Below are 22,266 nucleotides of genomic sequence, written 5' to 3'. Positions count from 1 at the left end.
ATCAATAAATTTTATCGACTTTTATTATTAATAATATTTTACACCATTGGAGGGAGCGATACATATATAAGAAGCACGGTGCGGTCTGAGAGACCGCACGACCGCACGTCCACATTCTTTTTTTTGTTCTTTTTATTTAAATAAGGAATAATCAGAACTTTACATTTTTTTACGACACCGCATTCCGCACTTGTGACGCTACCGTCGCCGTGCGGTCTCAAGGACCGCATAACACGCGTCGTCCACCTCCCTCAGCAATAGCATCTACCTGAAACTAAGATTCTAATAACGACAGCCTCGAGGAAGACCAGGGGTAGGGACCAACATTTCTAAAACTTGGTGCGATCTCTGCAACCGCACGACCATACTTGAAGATTAATGTTAGGAAATAAAAATCCAGAGACGCATTTTCTGCTAGTAGGAAATTTTAATGTTGTATAATTCTATAGTTAGAAGTTACATTTTGTGTTATATATTATTTTATATTATTAATTATTATGTTATACAATGATATGTTATCTTAATGTTATAATTAGATTGCAGAAACATCAGAAGTCGTCTTATGTTATCCTTTGGTTCTCTGGTCATTCTTTTTACCAGCTTATGCATTTGTAAACTTGGCTCTAAAATAGAAATAATATCGAGTTTGAAAAAATTATATATAAACAAAAACAACATTTATACTCCCTCCCCCCACCATTAATGTGTGTCATTTACGGTTTCCAGAAATGAAAAAAAATGGGGCTGAACAAAACTGAATTGAATGTAATAATATTTCTGATACAAATTTGAAATTTATTTATTTATTTTAAACAAGAACAAAAAGATTAAATTAAATTTTTTAAAGCTTATTTTAAAATCAAAAAGACGAATTTTCAACGAACAAAGATTTTTCACTTATCAAATAAAAAAAATGCATTCAAATGTTAAACCTTCAAGACAAAACACCAATTTTTTGTACAAAAATGTAATTTTCAAATAGAAAATATTAATTTTCAGCAACAAATTTAATTTTCAACAAAATATTGAATTTTCCAACAAAGATATAAACTTTAATTTAAAAAACCTGTTTATTACAAAGTTCAAATTTTACCTACACATTTGAATTTTCGAATAAATAAGATCAGTTTTTAAAAAAATATTTAAACTCTCACCAAAGAGATGAATTTTCAACTAACAATATGAATCTTAAAAAAATGATTTTTTAACAAAGTGATTCAACCAAAATTTTGAAATAAATTTGTAAAATTCTTAATTAAAGAAGAATTATTTATTTTTAACCAAACATTTTTACCCTAGACGAATTCAGTCTCTACTGTAATAAATGGATTTTCAAATTAAAAGACAAATTTTTTTTAAAATAATGGAATTTTAATTTAAGAAATATTTTTGTTAACTATTCAACACCAATATATGAAATTAAAAAATTGATTCTTCTGCATAGATATTTGAATTTTCAACCCATAAAGATAAATTTTCTACACAACAGTTTAATTTTTTATTAAAAAGGTCTGACTTTAATCAAATTGTTGAATATTTAACCAAAGAGTTGATTTTTCATGCAAAAAAGATGCAGTTTCTGAAAAAATAGAAATATTTTTTAATTAAAGACAAATTTACAAAAAAATATTTGAATTTTCTTCAACGATTAGTTTAACTCTTAACATAAAAAAATATGAGTTTTAAATAAGAAGTAAATTTTCTAAAAAATACACTTGAATTTTCAACCCAAGATAGGGTGTCTCTCCCCTGTCTGGAAAACCTGGCATTGTCAACAGTTTAGTTGAAAATTAATTTTTTTTTACTGAAAGTATAATTATTCCATTTATGGTTGAAAATTGATCCTTTTTAGTTTAAAATTCAACTATTTGGTTAAAATTGGTCTTCTTCAGGTCAAAAAAATAATCTTTTTGATTGAAAATTGAACTATTACATTTAAAGATTTATCATTTTAGTTGAGAATACATCTTTTTGGTTTAAAATTCAACCATGCCAGTTCAATATTTATCATTTTAATTAAAAAATCATCAGTTTAATTAAAAATTAATTTTTTGTAGCTGAAAATTGAATTAATCCATTTTTGTTTAATTTTTAAAAAATTCAAAATCCAAATATTTAGTTGCAAATTTGTCCTATTTTGTTTTGGAGAAAAATGAGATTTTTAATCGCTAAAAATGATTTTTTTTTTCAATTTTAGAGATAAAAACCATTTTTTTTTAAATTTGAAGCTCCGGAACCTTGATAATCTCAGTGAACTAGAAACAAATTTTAAAGTTCGCGGAACTAAGTACTATTTTGGTCGATTTTTATTGATTTTTTCTATACTCAAAAACGCTCCCTTAAAGTTTTATAAAAAAATTACGTCTGTGCGCATCGTACATACAGCTAAAAATCCCAAAAAATGAAGGACTTTTTCAAATTTGAAGAGCAAAAAGTTTGTTCTTAGATTTAAATTATTAATAAAAATAATTCAAAGCAAGCCAATTTATACATGTATAGCGATAATTCTGTTAAAATATTTTTTAATCTCCCTAATTGATTTCGAAGTTAAAAAAAGCGGAAGAAAGCGATTTTTTCACTATTTTCTTAGAGTCACGGTAAATTTTTCGACTATATGATCATATAATGTGTGATATACATTAATGAAAATATATTTGCAATATAATGCAACAATAATATATATAAGGAATGTTGACATTAAAATAATTTTTATTGACCACTTTGAAGCAAGTGGATTTGTGCCTACATAGAAAAAAGTCAATTAATAATTGATTAATTATTATTAATTTTGTAATTAAAATTAATTAATTAATATAATTTTTTCCTATATGTATGCACAAACCAATTCGCTTCGATATACTTTTTTAAAAATAATTTATACACCGAAAAATATTTCTTTTTGTCCAAAAAAGAGCAATATATCACTTTTAAATGTTTTCTTGTAATTCAAAGTCAATACAAATTATTTTAATGCCAACATTCCTTATATATTATTGCTGCAAAATATTGCAAATGTATATCACACTAGAGTGATCCAAAAATGCATTGCAAATTTTTTTTCACTCAAGAGGGCAAGACCCCCCCCCCCCCAATTTTCCCATGTCCGGAGAAAGAAAATCCGTAATTTTTTTCGAAATTCAAATATTAACACGCGCGACCGGGCGCTTTAAAATCTCATTTAATTAACATGGGGAAGTTTGGAATTTTCGAAAAATTAAACTCATGTTCCAGGGTTTAAAATATCTAAAAATGAAGCCAGAGATGTCCACTTTTTCAAAATAGTATCCTGTGCTACTTTTGGTTGAATAATTACATAATTTTAATAAATTTCTTCTGATGTTTAAGAAATGTCTATTTTTTTTAAACAATTTTTATTTCCTAAAGCATTTATTTTTCGATAACTAAAAAAATGAAATAAAATAGAACACATACAATTATTTTTCTGACTTTATAGTGTATAAAAGGAATGTATGTACCATTTTTCAATTGTTTAAAGAAATATTATTTGTTTAAATAATTATTTAAAAACTATATATAAAACATTCATTATATAAACAAAAACATAAAGCTTGTAGTAGAATTTATTACTCCTCGAAATCATTCAATATTATATTTAACTCAAAAAATAGGATTTTAAAAGTATTTTTGAAAGAGTAATTATTTAAACAAATTATATTTGTTTAAACAAGTAAAAATTGGTTAGTGTATTCTTTCTATACACTATACAGTCAGAAAAATAATTGCATGTGTTCTATTTTGTTTCATTTGTTTAGTTATCGAAAAAAAACTGCTTGAGCATATAAAGAATATTTAAACAAATAGAAATTTATTAAACATTAAAAGAAATGTATCAAAGTAGTTTAGTTATTCAACAAAACGTAGCATAGGATACTAACTTGAAAATAAAGTTGAGATCTCTGGCTCAATTTTTAGACATTTTGAAAATAGAGAAAAAATAATTGTTTAAATAATTACATAATGTTTTTAGAAAAAATTACTACTCCAAACAATGACACAATATTGCATTTAAATCAGAAACTACGATTATTTATCAATTATCTGTACAGATATACATTTACTTGCTTTGAACTACTTTTATTCGTAATTTAAATCTAAAAAAAAATTGTAGCTTTTCAAATTTGAAGTAGTCCTTTCTTTTTTGAGATTTTTAGCTATATCTGTGATGCGGAGATAGAAGGATTTTTTAATATTCTAATCAGAGAAGATTTGTGTAAAATTTGACCCCCCCCCCCCAGTTTTTGTCAAATGTTCACGTTTTGAGACCCACTGAATCCGAAAAACAGGCTTTTACGAATGTATCTGTCTGTATATTTGGCTGTGTGCACGGTAACTTCTGAAAAAATTAATCTATTAGATTTGCTTTTGATACACTCGTTTAGTGTCCTAAACTAAAGGTCAAGTTCGTTAGCCAGCCATTCTGGATAAAAATTCAAAAAGTGGATACATTTTTACAATTTTTTTTTTTTAATATAGGGGAGTCTTTTTGACTCCCAAAGAAAGTTTTCATTGCAATTGGAACTTCGCGCAAACAAATTTCTTTTCGATATAGAATATAGATTTTGGGAAGCTGTCAAATTTTTAACTATGAACTATTCATATTTTGCATCGCTTTCGAGAAAAGTGAGTTTTTTAATTATTCAAAATTCTAAATAAAAAAAATGAACATTTGAAGCCAAACAACGCATGATATAAAAAAAATCAACAAAAGGAAAACGTTGATTTTTGTAAGCCCTACAAAATTATCACAACGACTTTTTGAATTTTGACGAAAAGTTAAAAATTCAAATTTTGATCGTACACAAAATAATGAAAAATCAAGAATTTACCTTTGCGGTTAAAGTATGCAAGGTATAAATCAAATGAATTAACTAAAATTGCACGTCCTGAAAATATCTACAATTTTGGCATCAATCACTTTTCGATAGGATACGTCGTTTTTGTCTTTAGTCGTAAAAAACAACATTAAAATTAAAAAACAATTTTTCTACTAGCGACACAAGCTATTTGACAGGATGCGTAGGTTTGTTTTATTTGTAAAAAACAACATTAAGAATAAAAAATTAAATTTTTGGACTAACGACACAAGCTCTGAAAAATATAAATGACAAAAGTTGCTTTTCCAAAAAATAGCGAAAATTCATTCAATTTTGTCATGAATAATTTTTGATAGGACGCGTAGTTTTTGTTTTAATCGTAAAAAATAACATTCAAAATCAAAAATAAATTAAATTTGTTGAAAAATTACACAAGTTACGAACGAAAATTTACAGACAACGGTTCACCCAAAAAGATTTATAAATTTGCTATTAATCATTTTTTTATAGGATCATTTTTTAATCGTAAACAATAAGGTTTATAAAAAAATAAGGTTATACAAAAAATAAAAAAATAAACATATTGGAAAAAGGACTAATGCATATTTTAATTGATAATAATACATTAGTAGTAATCTAAGAATAAAATTTAATTCGAAATAAGAAACGAATATTAAATTAATCATTAAAAGTAATAGTTGTACTTTATTTTTCAATATCTGAATAAATACCTCCAGATCGAGTAGAAAAGTTCGCATTTTCGACGAAATCAAGCGCGAAGCATCAGATACATTATGAGAATGTGGTCGTTAAAGCCGAAAGAGCTTTAAAAAAGAGAATTCACAATCACTCTCAATGACAGTTGTCGATGTTTTGACCTTCAATTTTAATAGGCTTGCGCACAAATGTGGGTTAAATGCGATGACCGAGAGCTTAGCGCGAGGTGAATGCATCATCGAGCGCGAAGCGCGAGACAAATCTATTATCGAGTGCAAAGCACGTGAATCAACAGTCGCGCGCGTGATGAGAATGTGCCCGCCCACCGTGCAGTTTTTTTTATTAGTAATTAGCAAGATTAGTAATTGCCAATTGGCAATCCAACATTCGTCGCGTGCTGTGGCGCGCCTATATAATATTGTTAATAGAAAATTAAACGAACTTACATTGCCTTTATTTTTCTACAAGTGTAATTCATTGTCCACTGCAGAAGTTCGGACAATTTCTCCTCCTCGATGCATGGTAGTGCTGTTTCGATAATATTTATTTTCTCATTTTGGAACTCATCATTGTTCAGACAATGAGTTTTAATAAGATCGTCGTAGTCCTCATCAGTACCTTCTCTTGAATTTTTTGCTTCACTCATTACTTTATCTAATACATCCATTATAAGTTTCTCATCACTGAAAAGAGCTTCTTGAAGTTTGGAATCCTTATTTTCATCGACAACTTCACAATCTGCTCCCATTTCATCCGTTATATTAAAATATTGCTTTAATGCAGGTTTTACGTCAATGTCTTCTTTCTCAAGATTTTCAGGTTCTGAGAAACCTTAAATTTGATAAAATATGTGTTTATTAGATCAAGTTCATTTCAAGTCGGTTATACAGACAATATTAGCTAATATCTAGACCTTAAGGGAGCTTACATCAAAATAAATATTTTTAATTGTTAAAAACAATTGTTTAATCAAATTTTTATCATCTTAGGCATTTCATAAGAAAAAAATTCGTTTATTTCAGGAATATATTAGCAGCATGTTATTTAGCAATTACCCTGTGTAATGTCTTTGCTCATTAAATAACAAATTATTTATTATATTCTGTGCAATCATTTAAAAACTGGTTTTATCTATAAATTATTCTATTTTAATGTAAATAAATTGAAGAATCACTGCCAGTCTTAATGAATTCATTTTCACTCACTCATTTCTTTAGAACAAATTCAATACATGTTTAAACTGTTCAGGGTGGCCGCTGGACTGGGAAACGGGGAAATGACCGGGAATTTATTTCTTGACCGGGAATTTTTACAAATTTTTAAAGAAAAATCTGCCCAAGTTCGATTTCAACAGGGTTTAAAATAATTAATTGAATTAATATCGTCTTCAATTCTGATATCATTCAATTTACAATACGTTATTTAAAAATCCTTTACTTTAAAAATTATTCATTTTCGATTTTTATTTTTTAACGTATATTTTTAATTTGAAGAATTCTAAAGTGAAGCAATGATTTATTTGATAAAACGATTGTAAATTCGTTCAGAGTTTAAGAATTTCCAGATCGTTACTGTTTCAATTCGAAAGTAGTAGTCATTAAAAAATGTAAAGCTGTGATTGAAACTTTATGAACTATTTTCAACTTGAAAATAACTTAATAATAATATATTCGTAATTAAAGGCTTTTATTGAATAAAAAATATTGTTTAAGTCTAAATGATTCACTTTTCAACCCATTTAATTAAAAAAATTTAACTAAGAAAAAAGAATGATTATTAAATATTTAGCAATATTTTAATGTTAATTTTATACGAGTAAATTAAAGCCAAATATTTGAAAGTGAACAATTTCAAACTTAATTTTTTGACAGAGAAAGCTTTGATTTGTTCAAATTTCGAAAAGCTTTAAAACTTTTAGCGTTAAAATCGTTATTATTCTATTTAGAAAAATTTTAATTTGTAAGCGAAATTGTTGAATTTTGATGTAGTAATTTAAACGAAGTGTGTGGATTTTTTTTTCACAGTTTCCAAACATATTTTAAAATGAAAATTTTTTCTACAAGTTTTAGAAAATGCTGCAAATTCTTTAAAAAATCCTTAAAATCTTCCAGGGGTTTTTTTTTTGACAGTTCTGGAAATCTTTTAAAAACTTAAAAAAATCTGCTAACATGATTATTCAAAATGAAAATTCATTTTAAATTTTCCTATATTCACATTTTGTTTTAAATTAGGTTATGGGTATTTGCAGCGAAAATTAGGTACAAATATTGGAATTTTGTCGGTACACACAATTCGTTTAAATTATTTGATATCATTTCCAGTTCTACATTAATTTTGAAGCTTTTTAAAACATCTAAATATCTCTTAAAATAACTCTCATCTATTCTACAAGTAATAAGTGTTCGATTGTTACATATAAATAAAAATTTGAAGGCTTTTTTTTAACTCGCAGGATTTTCTAGAAGTTGCAGGACAAATTCGAAGAATTTTTAAAGTTATGTAGAAGTTCTGAAATAATTTTAAATTTGAAAAAATTACAAACAACTTCTGGATTTCTCAAGATTTTGAAATAAAATTTTAAAGCTTTTCAAGGCCGCATAAACTATTCGAAATGAAAATAATTTAACTTCTAATTTTAGAACTTTTAAGATAAAAAAATTTGTAATTAAATATTTTTAAATGTTTCTAGCCTAAAATAACTTAATAATATAATTTTGAACATTTTTAAAGTTCATTGATTGATTCTTTAATTTAAAGTATTGATAACTTTATCCTGGATTTATATGTTTGGTACTTAATCTACATTTTCAAACTCTACAATTTATGAATGTTCAAAACTCTGAATTTTGCAGTTGATCTGCATTTCATTTAAAACTGTTCAATTAAAAAGTATGAGTACCTTCCAGTTTTTACGTGTAAGCTATTCAGCATTTGAATACAAATTTTTTTTACCGTTACATATTTCCTGCATAACATATTTTCTACACAGAATATTTCCTACACAGAATTTACTATTGTTAAATAATTTCATTTGTTTTCTACACTAAATATTTTCAACACAAAATATATCCTACAGAAATAAATATTGTGCACATCTTAATTCAAAATCATCTCATTGCAATATTCCAAATATTTGTAAATTTTTATAGTTATACTTTTTTCGCAAACTCTTGTAAGAAATAAAAACTCAAATTCAGCAATATATAATGAAATACAAACAAAATAAAATAAAATTCATCAGAATAATAGAAAAAATTTTACTTTCATGTAATGAAGGTTGTAATTTATTGTATTTATTTGTAGATTCTTGTAAACAAGGTTTTATTTTTTTCTACTTTTTAAAGAAACTATATTAACCTGCGTTATTTGTATGTGATAAGTGACAAGTTTCCAAGTATATTTGAACTAATATAAATGATACTGCGGATGAATTTGCAATTGCGAAAAGTTATTATTTTCTGAAACTAATGTTTCATAGGAAAGATGAGGAAACTTCGAGTGTTTTTAAAGCTCTTGCACAATGTAACAGTGTTTTGTTTCATCAATGAAACCGATCCAAAACGAAAATAACTATCAACAACGTAGCTAAAACAAAGTTGCTTAAAAAATTTTTTTTTTTTTATTGCTTATAAGTTCTGAAATAAGATAGTACTGAAAAATAAGCTATAAATAATGAATGAAATTTAAACTAGAATTTTGTCCACCTTTCTTATTGAAAGCCGCTAGTGAATGATGATTAGTTCTTTAAATAATTGAAAACTGTCTTTCACACAAAATATCACTCTTAGCATTCATTAAGGGGAAAAAATTGCTTTAACAAATGAAAATCATTTAAATAATGGCCAAGTATCGTAACAAAGTATATTAATTTTAAGATTTGTTAGGTGTGTAATTAGTTCCGGGAAATAATAAGTGTTTACGAATAAAAAGAAAAAAACTTGCCTGAACAGATTAAAATTCTTTTAATGATCACCCAATTTACTAAAGAAGAAATATTATATATTTTTAAATCTATCAAATGTACTATTAATCCTAAAAAATAATAACTTATCAAGTTTTACAGGCCAAAAAATTGTTTCGACAAATAATAATTGTTTAAACAAGTCAAAATTAGTTAAAAAATACTTGGAAACTGGTCGCTTATCGAATAAAAATAAATAATGTTCAGAAAATACTTGATTGACTATTTCAAATATGTTGTATAGAATATACATTTTGTGTAGGAAAAATATTGGACATAATATTTGTGTGTTCAATATTTTTAGAATATCTTCATAATCAAATAAAACTATTGAATTTTATGTAGGAAATATTTTGTATAGAAAATATTTTGTGTAAGAAGAAAATAAAATTATTAAACAATATTAAATCCTGTGTGGAAAATATTTTTCATAGAAAATATTTAGTGTAGGAAAAATATGATCAGTATACGTTGTGTACAATATATTTTGTGAAAAATACATTCTGAAAAAAAGTTTCGTCTTTTAATTTAATAACATTAATGGAATTTTTTTTAGATGAGTACCGGATTTGGTGAAATACTTGGATTCAATCCAAAATATTTAGCATCAATTGGGCAACTATTCAGAAAAGTTTTCTAATAGCTTAGCAACGGTTTAAAAATCTATTGAATTTGTTGTAAACAAATAAGTGAGTGAAAATGTATTCATTGAAACTGGCAGTGATTATTCAATTGATCTTCATTAAATTTAAATAATTTATAGGCAAAACCCGTTTTTTAATTGATTTCATAGAATATAGTAAATAATTTTTTATTTTATAAACAGAGCCGTTACACAGGGTCATTGCTAAATAACAGGCTGCTAATATATTCCTGAAAGAAACACAATTTTTTTCTTAAAAAATGCCTAAGATGATAGAAATTGGTTTGAACAATTGTGTTTAACAACGAAAATTATTTATTGTCATGTAAGTTTTTTTTTTGTGTTAAAAATTCAGCTCCTTCAATAGAAAATTAATCTTTTGTTTAAAATTCATATTTTGGTGTTGATGAGTCAACTGAAATCTTTTTAGTATAAAAACTATTTTTTTCTGAAAATTTGTCTTTTTAATTTAAAAGATTGTCTTTTTCAGAATAAATACTGCAAATATTTCCTATGAAATTTACTTTCTGGTTTTAATTCCTATTTTTGTGTTAAAAAGTGAATCGAAATCTTTTTGGATGAAAATTCAACTTTTTTTGAAAATTTGCCTTTTTGATTTAAAAATTCACCTGTGTTAGTAGATTTTCATTTTTCTTGGACAAAAATGCAATTGTTTAAATAAAAATTTATCAACCTTGTTAATAAATTCAGCCGTTCGGTTAAAAATTCGACTATTTATCAGAAAATTAACTTATTTTTCAGATTTCTGGTTTGTATTCTGGCTTGTAATCATTTTGTAATCATCTTTCTGAAATAAAAAATGCAACTTCGGTTAAAAATGCAACTCTTTTTTGAAATTTTGTCTTTTGGATTTATAAAATTCAACCAGCTTTAGCAAAAATTATATAACTTTTTATTAAAAATGCATCTGTTTTGTTGGAAATTCAATAATTTTGTTGAAGTTATACTTTTAAGTGGAAAATTCTGCTGTTTTGTTGGAAATTTAACTATTTCGTAGAAATTTTTTTTTATATTTAATGTTTTAGTATTGAAAACACAACTGAAATATTTTCTGGATTGAAATTTAACTTTATTCGATATTTAAAAAAATAAAAAATTGATCTGTTTTAGGAGAAGTTGCATCTTTTTTGATAAAAGACTGAAGAACTAAGATCTCGGAACCCGTTTCATTAAAAGCATGGATTCCGAGATCTTAGTTCGTGCGCTAAGGCGTGAATAAAATCAAGTAGCAATTTCGGGAATTAATGTTTTAAAATTTATTTCCGAGTAAGAACTAAAGAAAAAGGATTTTTATCAATTTTTTATAAATTATATTTTTGAACGAAAAATGGTTTAAAACTTTTTTCCATCTTTTTTGTCAAAGTATAAGTATTTAGATTCAAAAAATTGAATACGCGAATTATCAAACATGGTCAACATTTTTGGTTAAAAGAGTGATCTTTTTCAATCTAATACAGTTATAGTCATTTTTTCCATCCTGATTCTAATTTCTGGTCCTCTTTCGAAATCCGTTGGAAAATTTGTTTAAAGTTTGAAATTGATAAAACACGGCAATTTCTCTAAAATATTCAGTCAAATAATTAAAAAATTTGAGCATTTTTATTTTTCCTAATTTTTCTAAAAAAAATCAATCTTTTTTGGTTGAGGATTCAAATATTTTGTTGTAAATGAAATTTGTTGTTGAAAATTTAACTGTCATAGAAAAAAATAAACTTTTTGGCTTGAAAAGTCAACAATTTTGTTGCACTTTTTTCTTTCATTACTGAGAAATTTTTGGCTGAAAATTCTTTTGTGTGATTGAAAGTTAAACTACTTTGTTCAAAATTCATTTATTTGGTTAAGGATTTAGCATTTTAGTTAAAAATTAATCTTTTCGGTTGAACATGGTACTACTTTATCAAAAATTATTTTTTTCTTTTAAATTAATTATTTTGGTGAAAATTTAATTACAATTTTTTTATTGGTTAAAATATCAAATGTCATAATTATCGTTGAGAATTCATCTTTTTTTTGTAAAAGAAGTTAGCTTTCTTGATCGGAAAACACTTTTTTTGTTTAAAATGCATCTTTTCTGTTTGAAAATGCAACTAACTTCTGAATTTATTTTTGGTTTGAAAATTGGACAATTCTGTTGAATATCCATTTATTTAGGCGGAAGATTCAACTATTAGGTTGAAATTCAACTGTTTTTTTAACCCGTCTATTTTGCTTAAAACTTCAACTATTTTTTGAACAATGCATTTTTTGTTGAAAATTCAACAGCTGGTTGAAAATTCATATTTGGGCTATAAAAAATCTTTGTTAAAAATTTTAGGCGTTTCGTCTTGCATTCAGTATATCTAACAATTTTTTATATTTAAAAGGATGAATTTTCTCATTAGATCCCTATTTTCGTGAAAAATTGGCCTATTTCCCCTTTTTTGAGGTCATTTTGGGCTGTAAAGCCTAAAAAAATTTGTTTAATTAATTTAATTTCTTCAGCTATACTCACCACTAGAAATTGCCATTAACGCAAAGATTAAGCACACCTTCATGGTAGTACATATACCAGAAACAAATGGAAAGTAAGACTTTTAACGCCAAAATTAAGTGCCTGTCGGAATGAAAAATATTTGTTCTCTTCAAGGTTTGATTGCTAGGCTCTAAATTCACCCTGAAAAATAGAACTTTCAACTAGAATCGAACATTCGAAGATTAAACTTAATTTTAAAGTTAAAATATAATTTTTAATTGATATAAATAGACAAAATAATTTTAAGTTAATTAATCCATTAAACTTCCTAATTAAAATTATAATGATTGGTTATTAATTATAATTATTACAAAAATAAAATATATAATATGAGAGGACAATGCTAAAATTTCGGAAAAACGAAAACAAAATTTGTTTAAAAAAGAGATGAGGACCCTGAATATGTATATTTAACCATTATTTAACTCAAATTCTTTTATAAATCAAAAGAAATAAAAATTTGTTTCATTGTGAATAATTAAGTGTTTTTCTTTCTTTATATTAAAGAAATTATTTTAAAAAACTACTTCCTTAATTTTACCTTTTTAAATTCAAATAAAGTACTGGGTAAAATTTCAGAAATACAGTGGAACTCTTCTATAGAGCTCATTTTCAGGCTGACGGTGAGTGGGAACTAATTCATTATAGCCCGCTCCGCTTTTGTTTGTTCACGCATGGGTGCTCGCCTGATTGACAACTGCTGACCCCGCGCAGCCCCTGTTACACCTACCTGTGGTGCGGCGTCAATTCACGGAAGGGCTATAGAAGGGATTGCTATTGAAGGGTTTCACTCTAATTGGTTTATTCTCACTATTTTGAAGCAAGGAAATGTCTTTGACAGAGTATCCAGAGGGGGGCTATAATAAGATTCCTATATAATTCCTATATAATTTTTGAAAATTGCAATAGAAATTTGATTAAAGAATGTTATTCTTATATAAATTATTTTCGTGGTAATATAATTTATTCTTAAAAAAATGTAAACAAAAGGTGTAAATTTGTAAAGTTTGTAAATAATATACTGTATAATCAAACCAAACTGAATAATTCTACTCTTATTCTCTCTCGTTTTTTACCAAATAAAATAAGATCAAATAAAATCAAAAAATAAAATTTTAAATGCCACCTTAACAATGACACGACATTTATCCTGCTCGTTTCCGTACTTTTAATGCGTACACTTTAATTAAATTTTCTCAAATATTGTAAATACTATAACTTAAATCGAAAATTGTGATTTAAACTTCTGAGGAATTACAGCCATGAATTGTAACCGAATTTTTTTAGATTTGATTTTGAAGAAGGTTCTCAAAACACCTTACGGCTTTCACGATTACATTCTCATTACGAAACTCGCGCTTCCCACTCGATAATTCGTGTTTGTTGCAAAACTTCATCAAGATAATTTGTAAATCTTGTCAAAATCTACCAAAAATGTCGTTTTAAACTTATGGATCTCTAAAAAATCAATTTGCATATTTTTGAAAATGATCTAACTTTTGGAACTTTTGTCTAATTAAGAAATTTTATGATAATAGTTTCGAAAAACATATATTTTATATCTAGTAGACATTTGGACTGATATTTCTTAACCTATTACAATTCTTTTTTCCTTTTTTGAAAATTTTCAAAATGTTGAAAAGCATATAACTTTTTGAAGTTTTATTGAATTTAAAAAAATCATTAGGATAATTTGCAAGTCTTTTTGACGCGTAACAGAAAATTTGACAGAAATGTCTAAAACTCAAAACATTTTTATTCAAATTTTGAAAGAGCTCACATTTTGAATTTTGGTCTAATCGAAAAATTTAACTGACATACTTTTTGAATATATTTGATATATAGTTATGAATTCAAATGAAATTTTCTAATCTCTTAGATAAATATTTTGTTCTATTTTTCAGAACTTTTTCAAAATGTCCAAAAGTAGATAACTTTTCTAATTTTGATCGAAATTGAAAATTTTATTTGGATAATTTGTATATCTTTTATCCATCTATTAGAAACTTTGACAATAAAATTTAAATTAAAAATTTTTTTCTTCAAATTTTGAAAATGCTCTAAATTTTTTAAATTTGGTAGGAAATATCTGATTAACGAACTTAACCTTCATTATGGGAACCTTCAGAAGTGTATCAAAGGCTAAATTGATTGGACAAATCCTTCCAAAGTTAGCGTGGCTACAACATTCAGGTAGCCATACATACAGCCATACAGACAGACACCGATAAAATTTTATGATTTTCGGATTCTGTGAGTGCCGAAGCGTGAAGATCCGTTAAAAACCAGACATCGAAAATTTGGACGATTACATTACCTTCTCATGAATGAGAATGTAAAAAATCAGGAGAACTAATTTGGAACAAAGAATTCTAAGAATTCGAAAAAGCCATTAAAAATCATTGGACTGTATTTAAAAAAGATTCCACCTACTATAACTTAAGAATCTCTTAAAATTCGTAATTTTGAAAATAATTAAACTTTTGTTTAAAATTTTGTTGTTATCAAAAAATGTTATGGGTGTGATTTTCAAATATATTTAATATCTTTGAAAAATGTCCCTTGAAATTTATTTATATATTTATCAGCAAAGCAGTATTATCTGTTTTTAATTATGAAAATTAATCATATAACTTTTCTAATTACCATCAAAATTATTAATGTCATTTGGATAGATTGCAAGTATTTTTGTCAGGTATCAGAGACATTGACAAAATTTTCTGAAACTTGAAAAAAAAAATTGTCTAAAATTTTGAAAAAGCTCTAATTTTTTAAATTGTGGGCTAATCCAAAAATTCGGCTAGAATAGTTTTAAAATATATTTGGTATCTAGGGAAAATTTTGAATGAAATTCTTGGATCTATGAAAAAAATACTTTTTTCCATTTTTTGAAAATTTTCAAATGTTTTAAAAGTGTAAAACGTTTCTAATTTTCATCAAAATTAAAAATTTTATTTGGATAATTTTCAAGTCGTTTACCCATACATAAGAAACTTTAACAAAAATTTCTAAAATTAAAAAAAAATTTATTTTTAAAAAGCTCTAATTTTTTAAATTGTGGGCTAATCGAAAAATTCGTTTGAAATAGTTTTGAAATCTATTTGGTATCTAGTGAAAACTTTGAATGAAAATTTTGGATCTATGGAAAAAATAATTTTCGCTATTTCTTGAAAATTTTTAGATTAAAAAAAAATATGTAACCTTTCTAATTTTAATCAAAATCAAAAATTTTATTTGGATAATTTACAAATCGCTTAACCCATCTGTAAGAAGCTTTGACAAAAAATTTTAGAACCTGAAAATTTTGAAAATGCTCTGAATTTTTTAGTTTTGGTTGGAATTGTTTGATTAACGAAATTAACCTTCATTTTATGATTTTCGGATTCTGTGCGGGCCGAAACGTAAAGGTCCGTTAAAAACCAGAGATTGAAAATTGGACGATTGCATTACACTCTCATGAATGAGAATGTAAAAACTGATATCTGGGTATATAAAAATTATATTAGCAGATTTTTATCAATAAAAATTTCTCAATATATTAGAAAAGTCTTTTATGGTGTAATGTGTAAAAATTAATTTTGGTGAAACTGTAGTAAAAGTTCGGTTATTAAAAAGTCAAATAAAGTTATACAAACATTTTTTTATCGAATTTTCATGAATGTCACACCCAAAGTTGTTCGAATCTACAAAAAGTTAATGTCTTTTTTTAACAATTTTTTTTAAATCACAAAATTTAAAAAAATCAGCACGTATCTCCTATAGGAAAAAGATGTTTTTTTAAATTGTACTCAGAATGGTCTATATTAAATGAATTGAGTTTAAATTCAACATTTCTCTACAAAGTTAGCTATCGAACATAAATTAATAAATATTTATTAATATATCACCCCCATATGTCTGTTTTATTGGGTCCTAAAAAACCCATAAGTGAAAGATTCGGTTTTAAGAGTTTTTTGATCAGGGCAATAATCACTTAAATTGAACATAAATAATTGTTCAAACAACTTTTTATTATTTATAATAATATGCTTTCAGAATAATGCTAGAATGTTGTGTTTTCTCAATTTTTCCACTTTTGGTCCACTTTTCAATGAGAATGAGGTATAAATGACATAAATAACTGTTTAAACCATTTATTATTTATAATAATATTCTCTTAGAATAATACTAGGGAGTTGCCTTCTTTAAATTTTTCACTTTTGGTCTATCATTTAATTATAGTGAGGGAATAATTCATTCAAGTTAATAAATCTAATTATATCAACATTTTATTATTATTTTTTATAATATTCTTTTTTGAATAATGCTAGAAAGTTGCGGTTATTTCTGAAATTTTTTAATTATTTTCAACTTTTGATTTAGATCAAGGTAAAAATTATTGTAATTTAACAAACCTAATATATTTTAAAAACATTTCGAATATCTGTTTTACTATAGAAAAATATATTTACAAAAAAAGATTGTTTTAAAAAAGATTTGCTCTATTAGTTCTGCTGAATTGCATTAACTTTTAACTTGCAATAAGTGAAAAGAAAACAAAACTGTGCAAATTTGAGAGAAAAGCGTAACCATCTATCATAACTATAGGAAATATAGTTATAATAAATAATAAATTGTTTAAACAATAATGTTTGTTAACTTGTATTAAATATTACCTCAAGAAAGTGGAAAATTCCAGAAAACTCCGCATTATTCTACCATGATTCTAAAAGAATATTATAATAAATTATCATAAACTATTTAAACTATTATCTTTATTGTCTTTATTTTACAGCCTTGCTCTAACAGAAAAGTTAAAAAATAAGTTGCAAGAGTAAAAAACACTTTAAATGAAATAAAGATGTAATTTTAGATGAATTTATTAAGGGTTGTATTGTATACTAATTACAGAAATTTATTTAAAAAAACAAAAACGTTAAAAATAAAAATTTTCCATGTACAAAAGCGCTTTTGTAACATTTTTAGCTCTATTGAAACAATGAAGACTCCAGCAAGCTAACAATTTACGAGTTTTGCTATTTAGAAATGGAAAAATAACAATAATTCAGACACACAATTCATTTCGCAGTACATTATTTTAGCAAGAACAGTCCTTGAATTTATATGCACTCAAGAAAAAAAGTTCATCATTTTGTGTCAAAAACAAGTTGATAGCAATGAAAAAAAAGTTAAAATTTTTAAATTTATAAGTAAATAAATAATCGTAAATTTTATTTTAAAACATTTTTTAAAAATGATTTAAATTCAAATTCTATGAATTTTGAATTCGTTTATATTTCATATTCTTTCGAATAAAAAAAAAGATAACAGAAAATGCTAATTCTCTAAAGTTTGAAAATTAAGTGTCATAGCAATTCATAAAGGATTATGTCATTTTTTTGTCAAACCGGAAACTTTTAAATTCTATCTACATTTTTTTTTAAAGAAACTATTTTTTTCTGTAAGAAGTTCCAGAGTATTTAACAATTTTTAAAAAAGCTTATTCGCAGAATAAAAAATGATTTAAAACCTCATATAAATGACTATATGGAAAATACTTTTTCTTTTCATTTTTCTTAATCTTTGAATTGACATTTTATTCTAAATTTGATTTAGAATCGTTAATGTTAGTTGAATTAAGTTGAAATTCGACATTTCTGTTCAAAATTAGCTATAGATTACAAATGTATAAATATTTTTTAAATATCACCCCCATAAGTCTGATTTATACGGATTCAAAATATTATTTCTTTTTTTAAATACAAATTGTATTTTATACATAAAATACTACTTTCTATCGATAATCTGATTTTTGCATGAATTGCTTAAACAATTTATTATTGGTTTAAACCATTTTCTCTTTGGAAGTAACAGTTTTTTCCAAATTGTAAAAATAATTTTTAATGTTTCAGTAAGATTGAGACAATAATCAATAAAAGTTAACAGAAATAATTGTTTGAATATTCCATTATTATTTATGATAATATTCTCTTAGAATAATGATAGAAAGTTTTTTTTTTTTTAATTTTCCACTTTTAGTCCACTTTTCAATGAGAGTGAGGTAATTATTAATTGAAGTTAACAAAAATAATTATTTAAACAATTTATTATCATTTTTAATGACTTTCTTTTTTTAATAATAAATAATTTGGTGTTTTCTTCGTAAATTTTTTATTTTAACTTTTTACGTAGTAAAACAATAATTGATGCTAGATAACAAAAATTATTGTCAAAAAAAGGTACTCAGTAACTACTTCAAATAAAATATACGTACCACATGATCCATGTAGAAAATTTAATTAATATTTCAAATGTTTCTTTTATTTTAGAAAAATATATTTTTAAAAAATAAACAAATTGTTTACAAAATGGTTCTCTGTATTGTTTATTTATTTTTTTTTCATAATTTATAAGCTACAGCAAAGTTCAAAATTAAAAAAACGCACTTTTCTAGCAATTGTGTAAGAGAAGATAGTTGTAAACAAAAATATATTAGTTAAACAATCGTGTTTTTTAAATTTCATGCATTCTTACCTTGGTTTAAGTGAAGAGTGGACAAAAAGTTTAATATTTCAGAAAAAACGCAACTTTCTGTCAAATTTATTTAATATCGTCGTTCAAACGGAAAACTTACAACATTCAGAAAAACCTCGTATTTTAACTGCATTCTAATAGAATATTGCTAAAAACAATAATAACTTATTAAAAAAATATATTTCAACATCTAAATATCAGTATAAAGTAATGTTTGATGATGTAGTGTTTGTTTGAGAATTCAACTATTTTGTGAAAAATAAAATGTTTCATTGAAAATTCAACTGTTTTATAACAAAAATTCGTCTTTTGGTCTAAAAATTAAACAATTTGGTTCAATTTTATCTTCTTTCTTGACTCACAAATTTTTGCTGTTGAAAATTCTTTTGTGTGGATGAAAGTTAAACTACTTTGTTAAAAATTCATTTTTTTTTGTTAAAGATTGATCATTTTAGTTGCAAATTCATATCTTTTATTAAACTTGGTATTAATTTATTAAAATTTCTTTCTTTCTTTTAAATTAATTTAAAAAATAAAAATGTAATTTAAATTTAAACTATTTCTGTCAAATTTAATTAATAACCTTATTCTAAAGAAAAAGTTACGAAGTTCGGAAAAACTTCGACTTTTTAACTGCATTTTGAGAGAAAATTGCTTATAAATTGTTTAGAAAATGAATATAAATATCTAAATATCAGTAGAAAGTAATATTTGATGTATTAGAAACAATGAACACGGCAATTTTTCTGAAAATTTTGAACCCTAAAAACAGACTTATGGGTGTGATATTTAAAAAGTAATTATTTATTTGTATTCTATAGCCAATTAGGAAAAGAAACGTTAAGTTTCCACTCGATGCACCTAATAATAACGATTATGAATAAAATTTACAGAAACGCCTTTTTTTCTTATGAGAAACTTGTGAAATAGGGTGGCCACATTTTTTTCTCGAATTTTCATGAATATTGCCCGGAAATTTCCTTGAATCCAAAAAAACATAAAAAAATAGATATTTATGGAGGTGGCACAAGCCCCATGAAGTTTAAAAACACGTATTCCCCATAAAAAGACATTTTGTAAATTTCATTCAGAAATGTCAATGTTCAGTAAATCAAGTTGAAACAGTTAACTACAGAATACCAATCCATTATCTAATTTTAAATATGACCCTCATAAGTCTGTTTCATAGACTCCCAAAAAAACCCATAAGTGAAAAATTAGGTTTTGCCAGTTTTTGTACCAATTGAGATTTTTTAGCGCTTTTAAGAAATAAAAATTGTTTCTAATAAATAAACTAATACTTTACACTGATTATTAAATGTTTACCCACATTTTTTAAACAATTTTGTCTTTAGCAAATTTTCGCTTAAAATAAGTTTTGGAAGTCGCTGTTTTTCCGAATTTTGCAACTTATTTTCAGATAATTGAGGTTTTTTCTGAAATCTTTAACTTTTTGTCCGAGTTTCACTTAGTAAGGTAATAATTAATGTAAATTATCAAAAATAATTCTTTAATCAATTGATTATTATTTGCAGTTATCTTCTTATGACGTAATGATAGAAATTTGCACTTTCTTCTGGAATCTTCAGTACTGATGAAAACAAACAATAGAATAATTAGAAGTACACAATAATTAATTAATTTTAACATCTCATGATGTTTAATGTTTATTTATTTGTTGTTCATAACTAAACAGCTAAAGCAAAATTAAACATCTCAGAAAAAGTGTAACCTTCTAGCACTTATTTGAAAGAAGATATTTATAAATAATTATAAATAGTTTTAAAAACTACGTTTGTTTACTTAAATTAATAATTTCCTCGCTCTAATTAAAAAGTGAAAAAAGTGAAATATTTCAACAACAAAAAACCGCAACTATTTAGCATTAATACAGAAGAAGATAGTTATAAATAATGATAAATTATTTAAACCATTATGCTTTCAAGCTGAATTAATAAATTGTTATTAATTGATTAATAATAGGCAATACCTAACTAAAAAGTAGAAAAAAGTGTATAATTTCAGAAAATGCCGAAACTATCTAGCGTTATTCGAAGAAAATATTATTATAAATAATGATAAATTATGTAAACAGGTATTTTTTATGTTTACTTTAAAGCCTAGCATTACCAGAAAAGTTGAAAATAAGTTTGAAAATTTGGAAATTAATTTCAAATCATTTATGTCTTACGGTCCAATCGTAAATCGAAAAAATAAATATGAGTCAAAAAAACATGTTCTTCGAAACTCAGATATTTATTTAATAGAAAAACTCCTTTTGAAACTTCCTGACGTTTCGGTAAATTTTAATTAATTTTTTAAAACAATTGACTGAAATGTTACTTTTTTTTACTGAAAATTGATCTGTTTGACTATTTTAAACTATCATCAACTCAGGTTAAGAACCTTTGAAAAAGGTACGCATGTGTACCGAAACGTCAGGAAGTTTCAAAAGGAGTTTTTCTATTAAATAAATATCTGAGTTTCGAAGAACATGTTTTTTGACTCATTTTTATTTTTTCGATTTACGATTGGACCGTAAGACATAAATAATTTGAAATCTACGATTTGAAATCAATAAATATCAACGGTCGAAGGAAGGATTGATTTGGTTCATCAAATCATTTTACAACTAAAAACACAAAAATTAAGAAATTTAATATAAAAGGCAATGTTCCTGATTCTTTTCGCACTGAATGTTCATGTTTTAACCTAAAAATATACACGGATTAATAAAATTTAGCAAAATAAAATTTTTATAATTGTTTCGCAAAAGAAGAATTCGGATAGGCCTGAAGTCCGAGACGTCTGACATAGACGGTTTCACACTAATTTTTTTTTTTTTTATTAATTTTTTTAAACTTTTTTTTGCATGGAAATGTAGGGGAAGGTTAAAAGAACACAGTCTCACTTTCGGGTTTTCCAATTTTTTCTTTAAAAAGAAATTAGAGAAAAATCAAAATTTTTCATGCAAACATTAATTTTCTATTTAAAAAAATATATTTTACTCCTTTTTCAAATACTAATATCGACACACCGCATTCACGAAGTGTGAAGAAAAAGT

General features: G+C 25.2%; 1 protein-coding gene across 1 annotated transcript in view; it reads right to left on the bottom strand.

Moving 5' to 3' along the window:
• Positions 1-441: 441 nt before the first annotated feature.
• LOC117178799 overlaps positions 442-22,266 on the bottom strand; it is a 51,505-nt gene continuing 29,680 nt past the window's right edge. Inside the window, exons 2-4 of the mRNA XM_033370278.1 lie at positions 12,669-12,830; positions 5,999-6,383; positions 442-623 (exon numbers count right to left, since the gene is read on the bottom strand). Of these exons, the coding sequence (XP_033226169.1) occupies positions 602-623; positions 5,999-6,383; positions 12,669-12,711 (450 nt within the window). The 5' untranslated portion in view covers positions 12,712-12,830 and the 3' untranslated portion in view covers positions 442-601. The remainder of the gene's footprint in view (positions 624-5,998; positions 6,384-12,668; positions 12,831-22,266) is intronic.

Source organism: Belonocnema kinseyi, chromosome 8 (genome assembly GCF_010883055.1).
Source record: "Belonocnema kinseyi isolate 2016_QV_RU_SX_M_011 chromosome 8, B_treatae_v1, whole genome shotgun sequence".
In the NCBI taxonomy this organism is placed as follows: domain Eukaryota; kingdom Metazoa; phylum Arthropoda; class Insecta; order Hymenoptera; family Cynipidae; genus Belonocnema; species Belonocnema kinseyi.
This window is presented reverse-complemented; position numbering and strand designations above follow the sequence as displayed.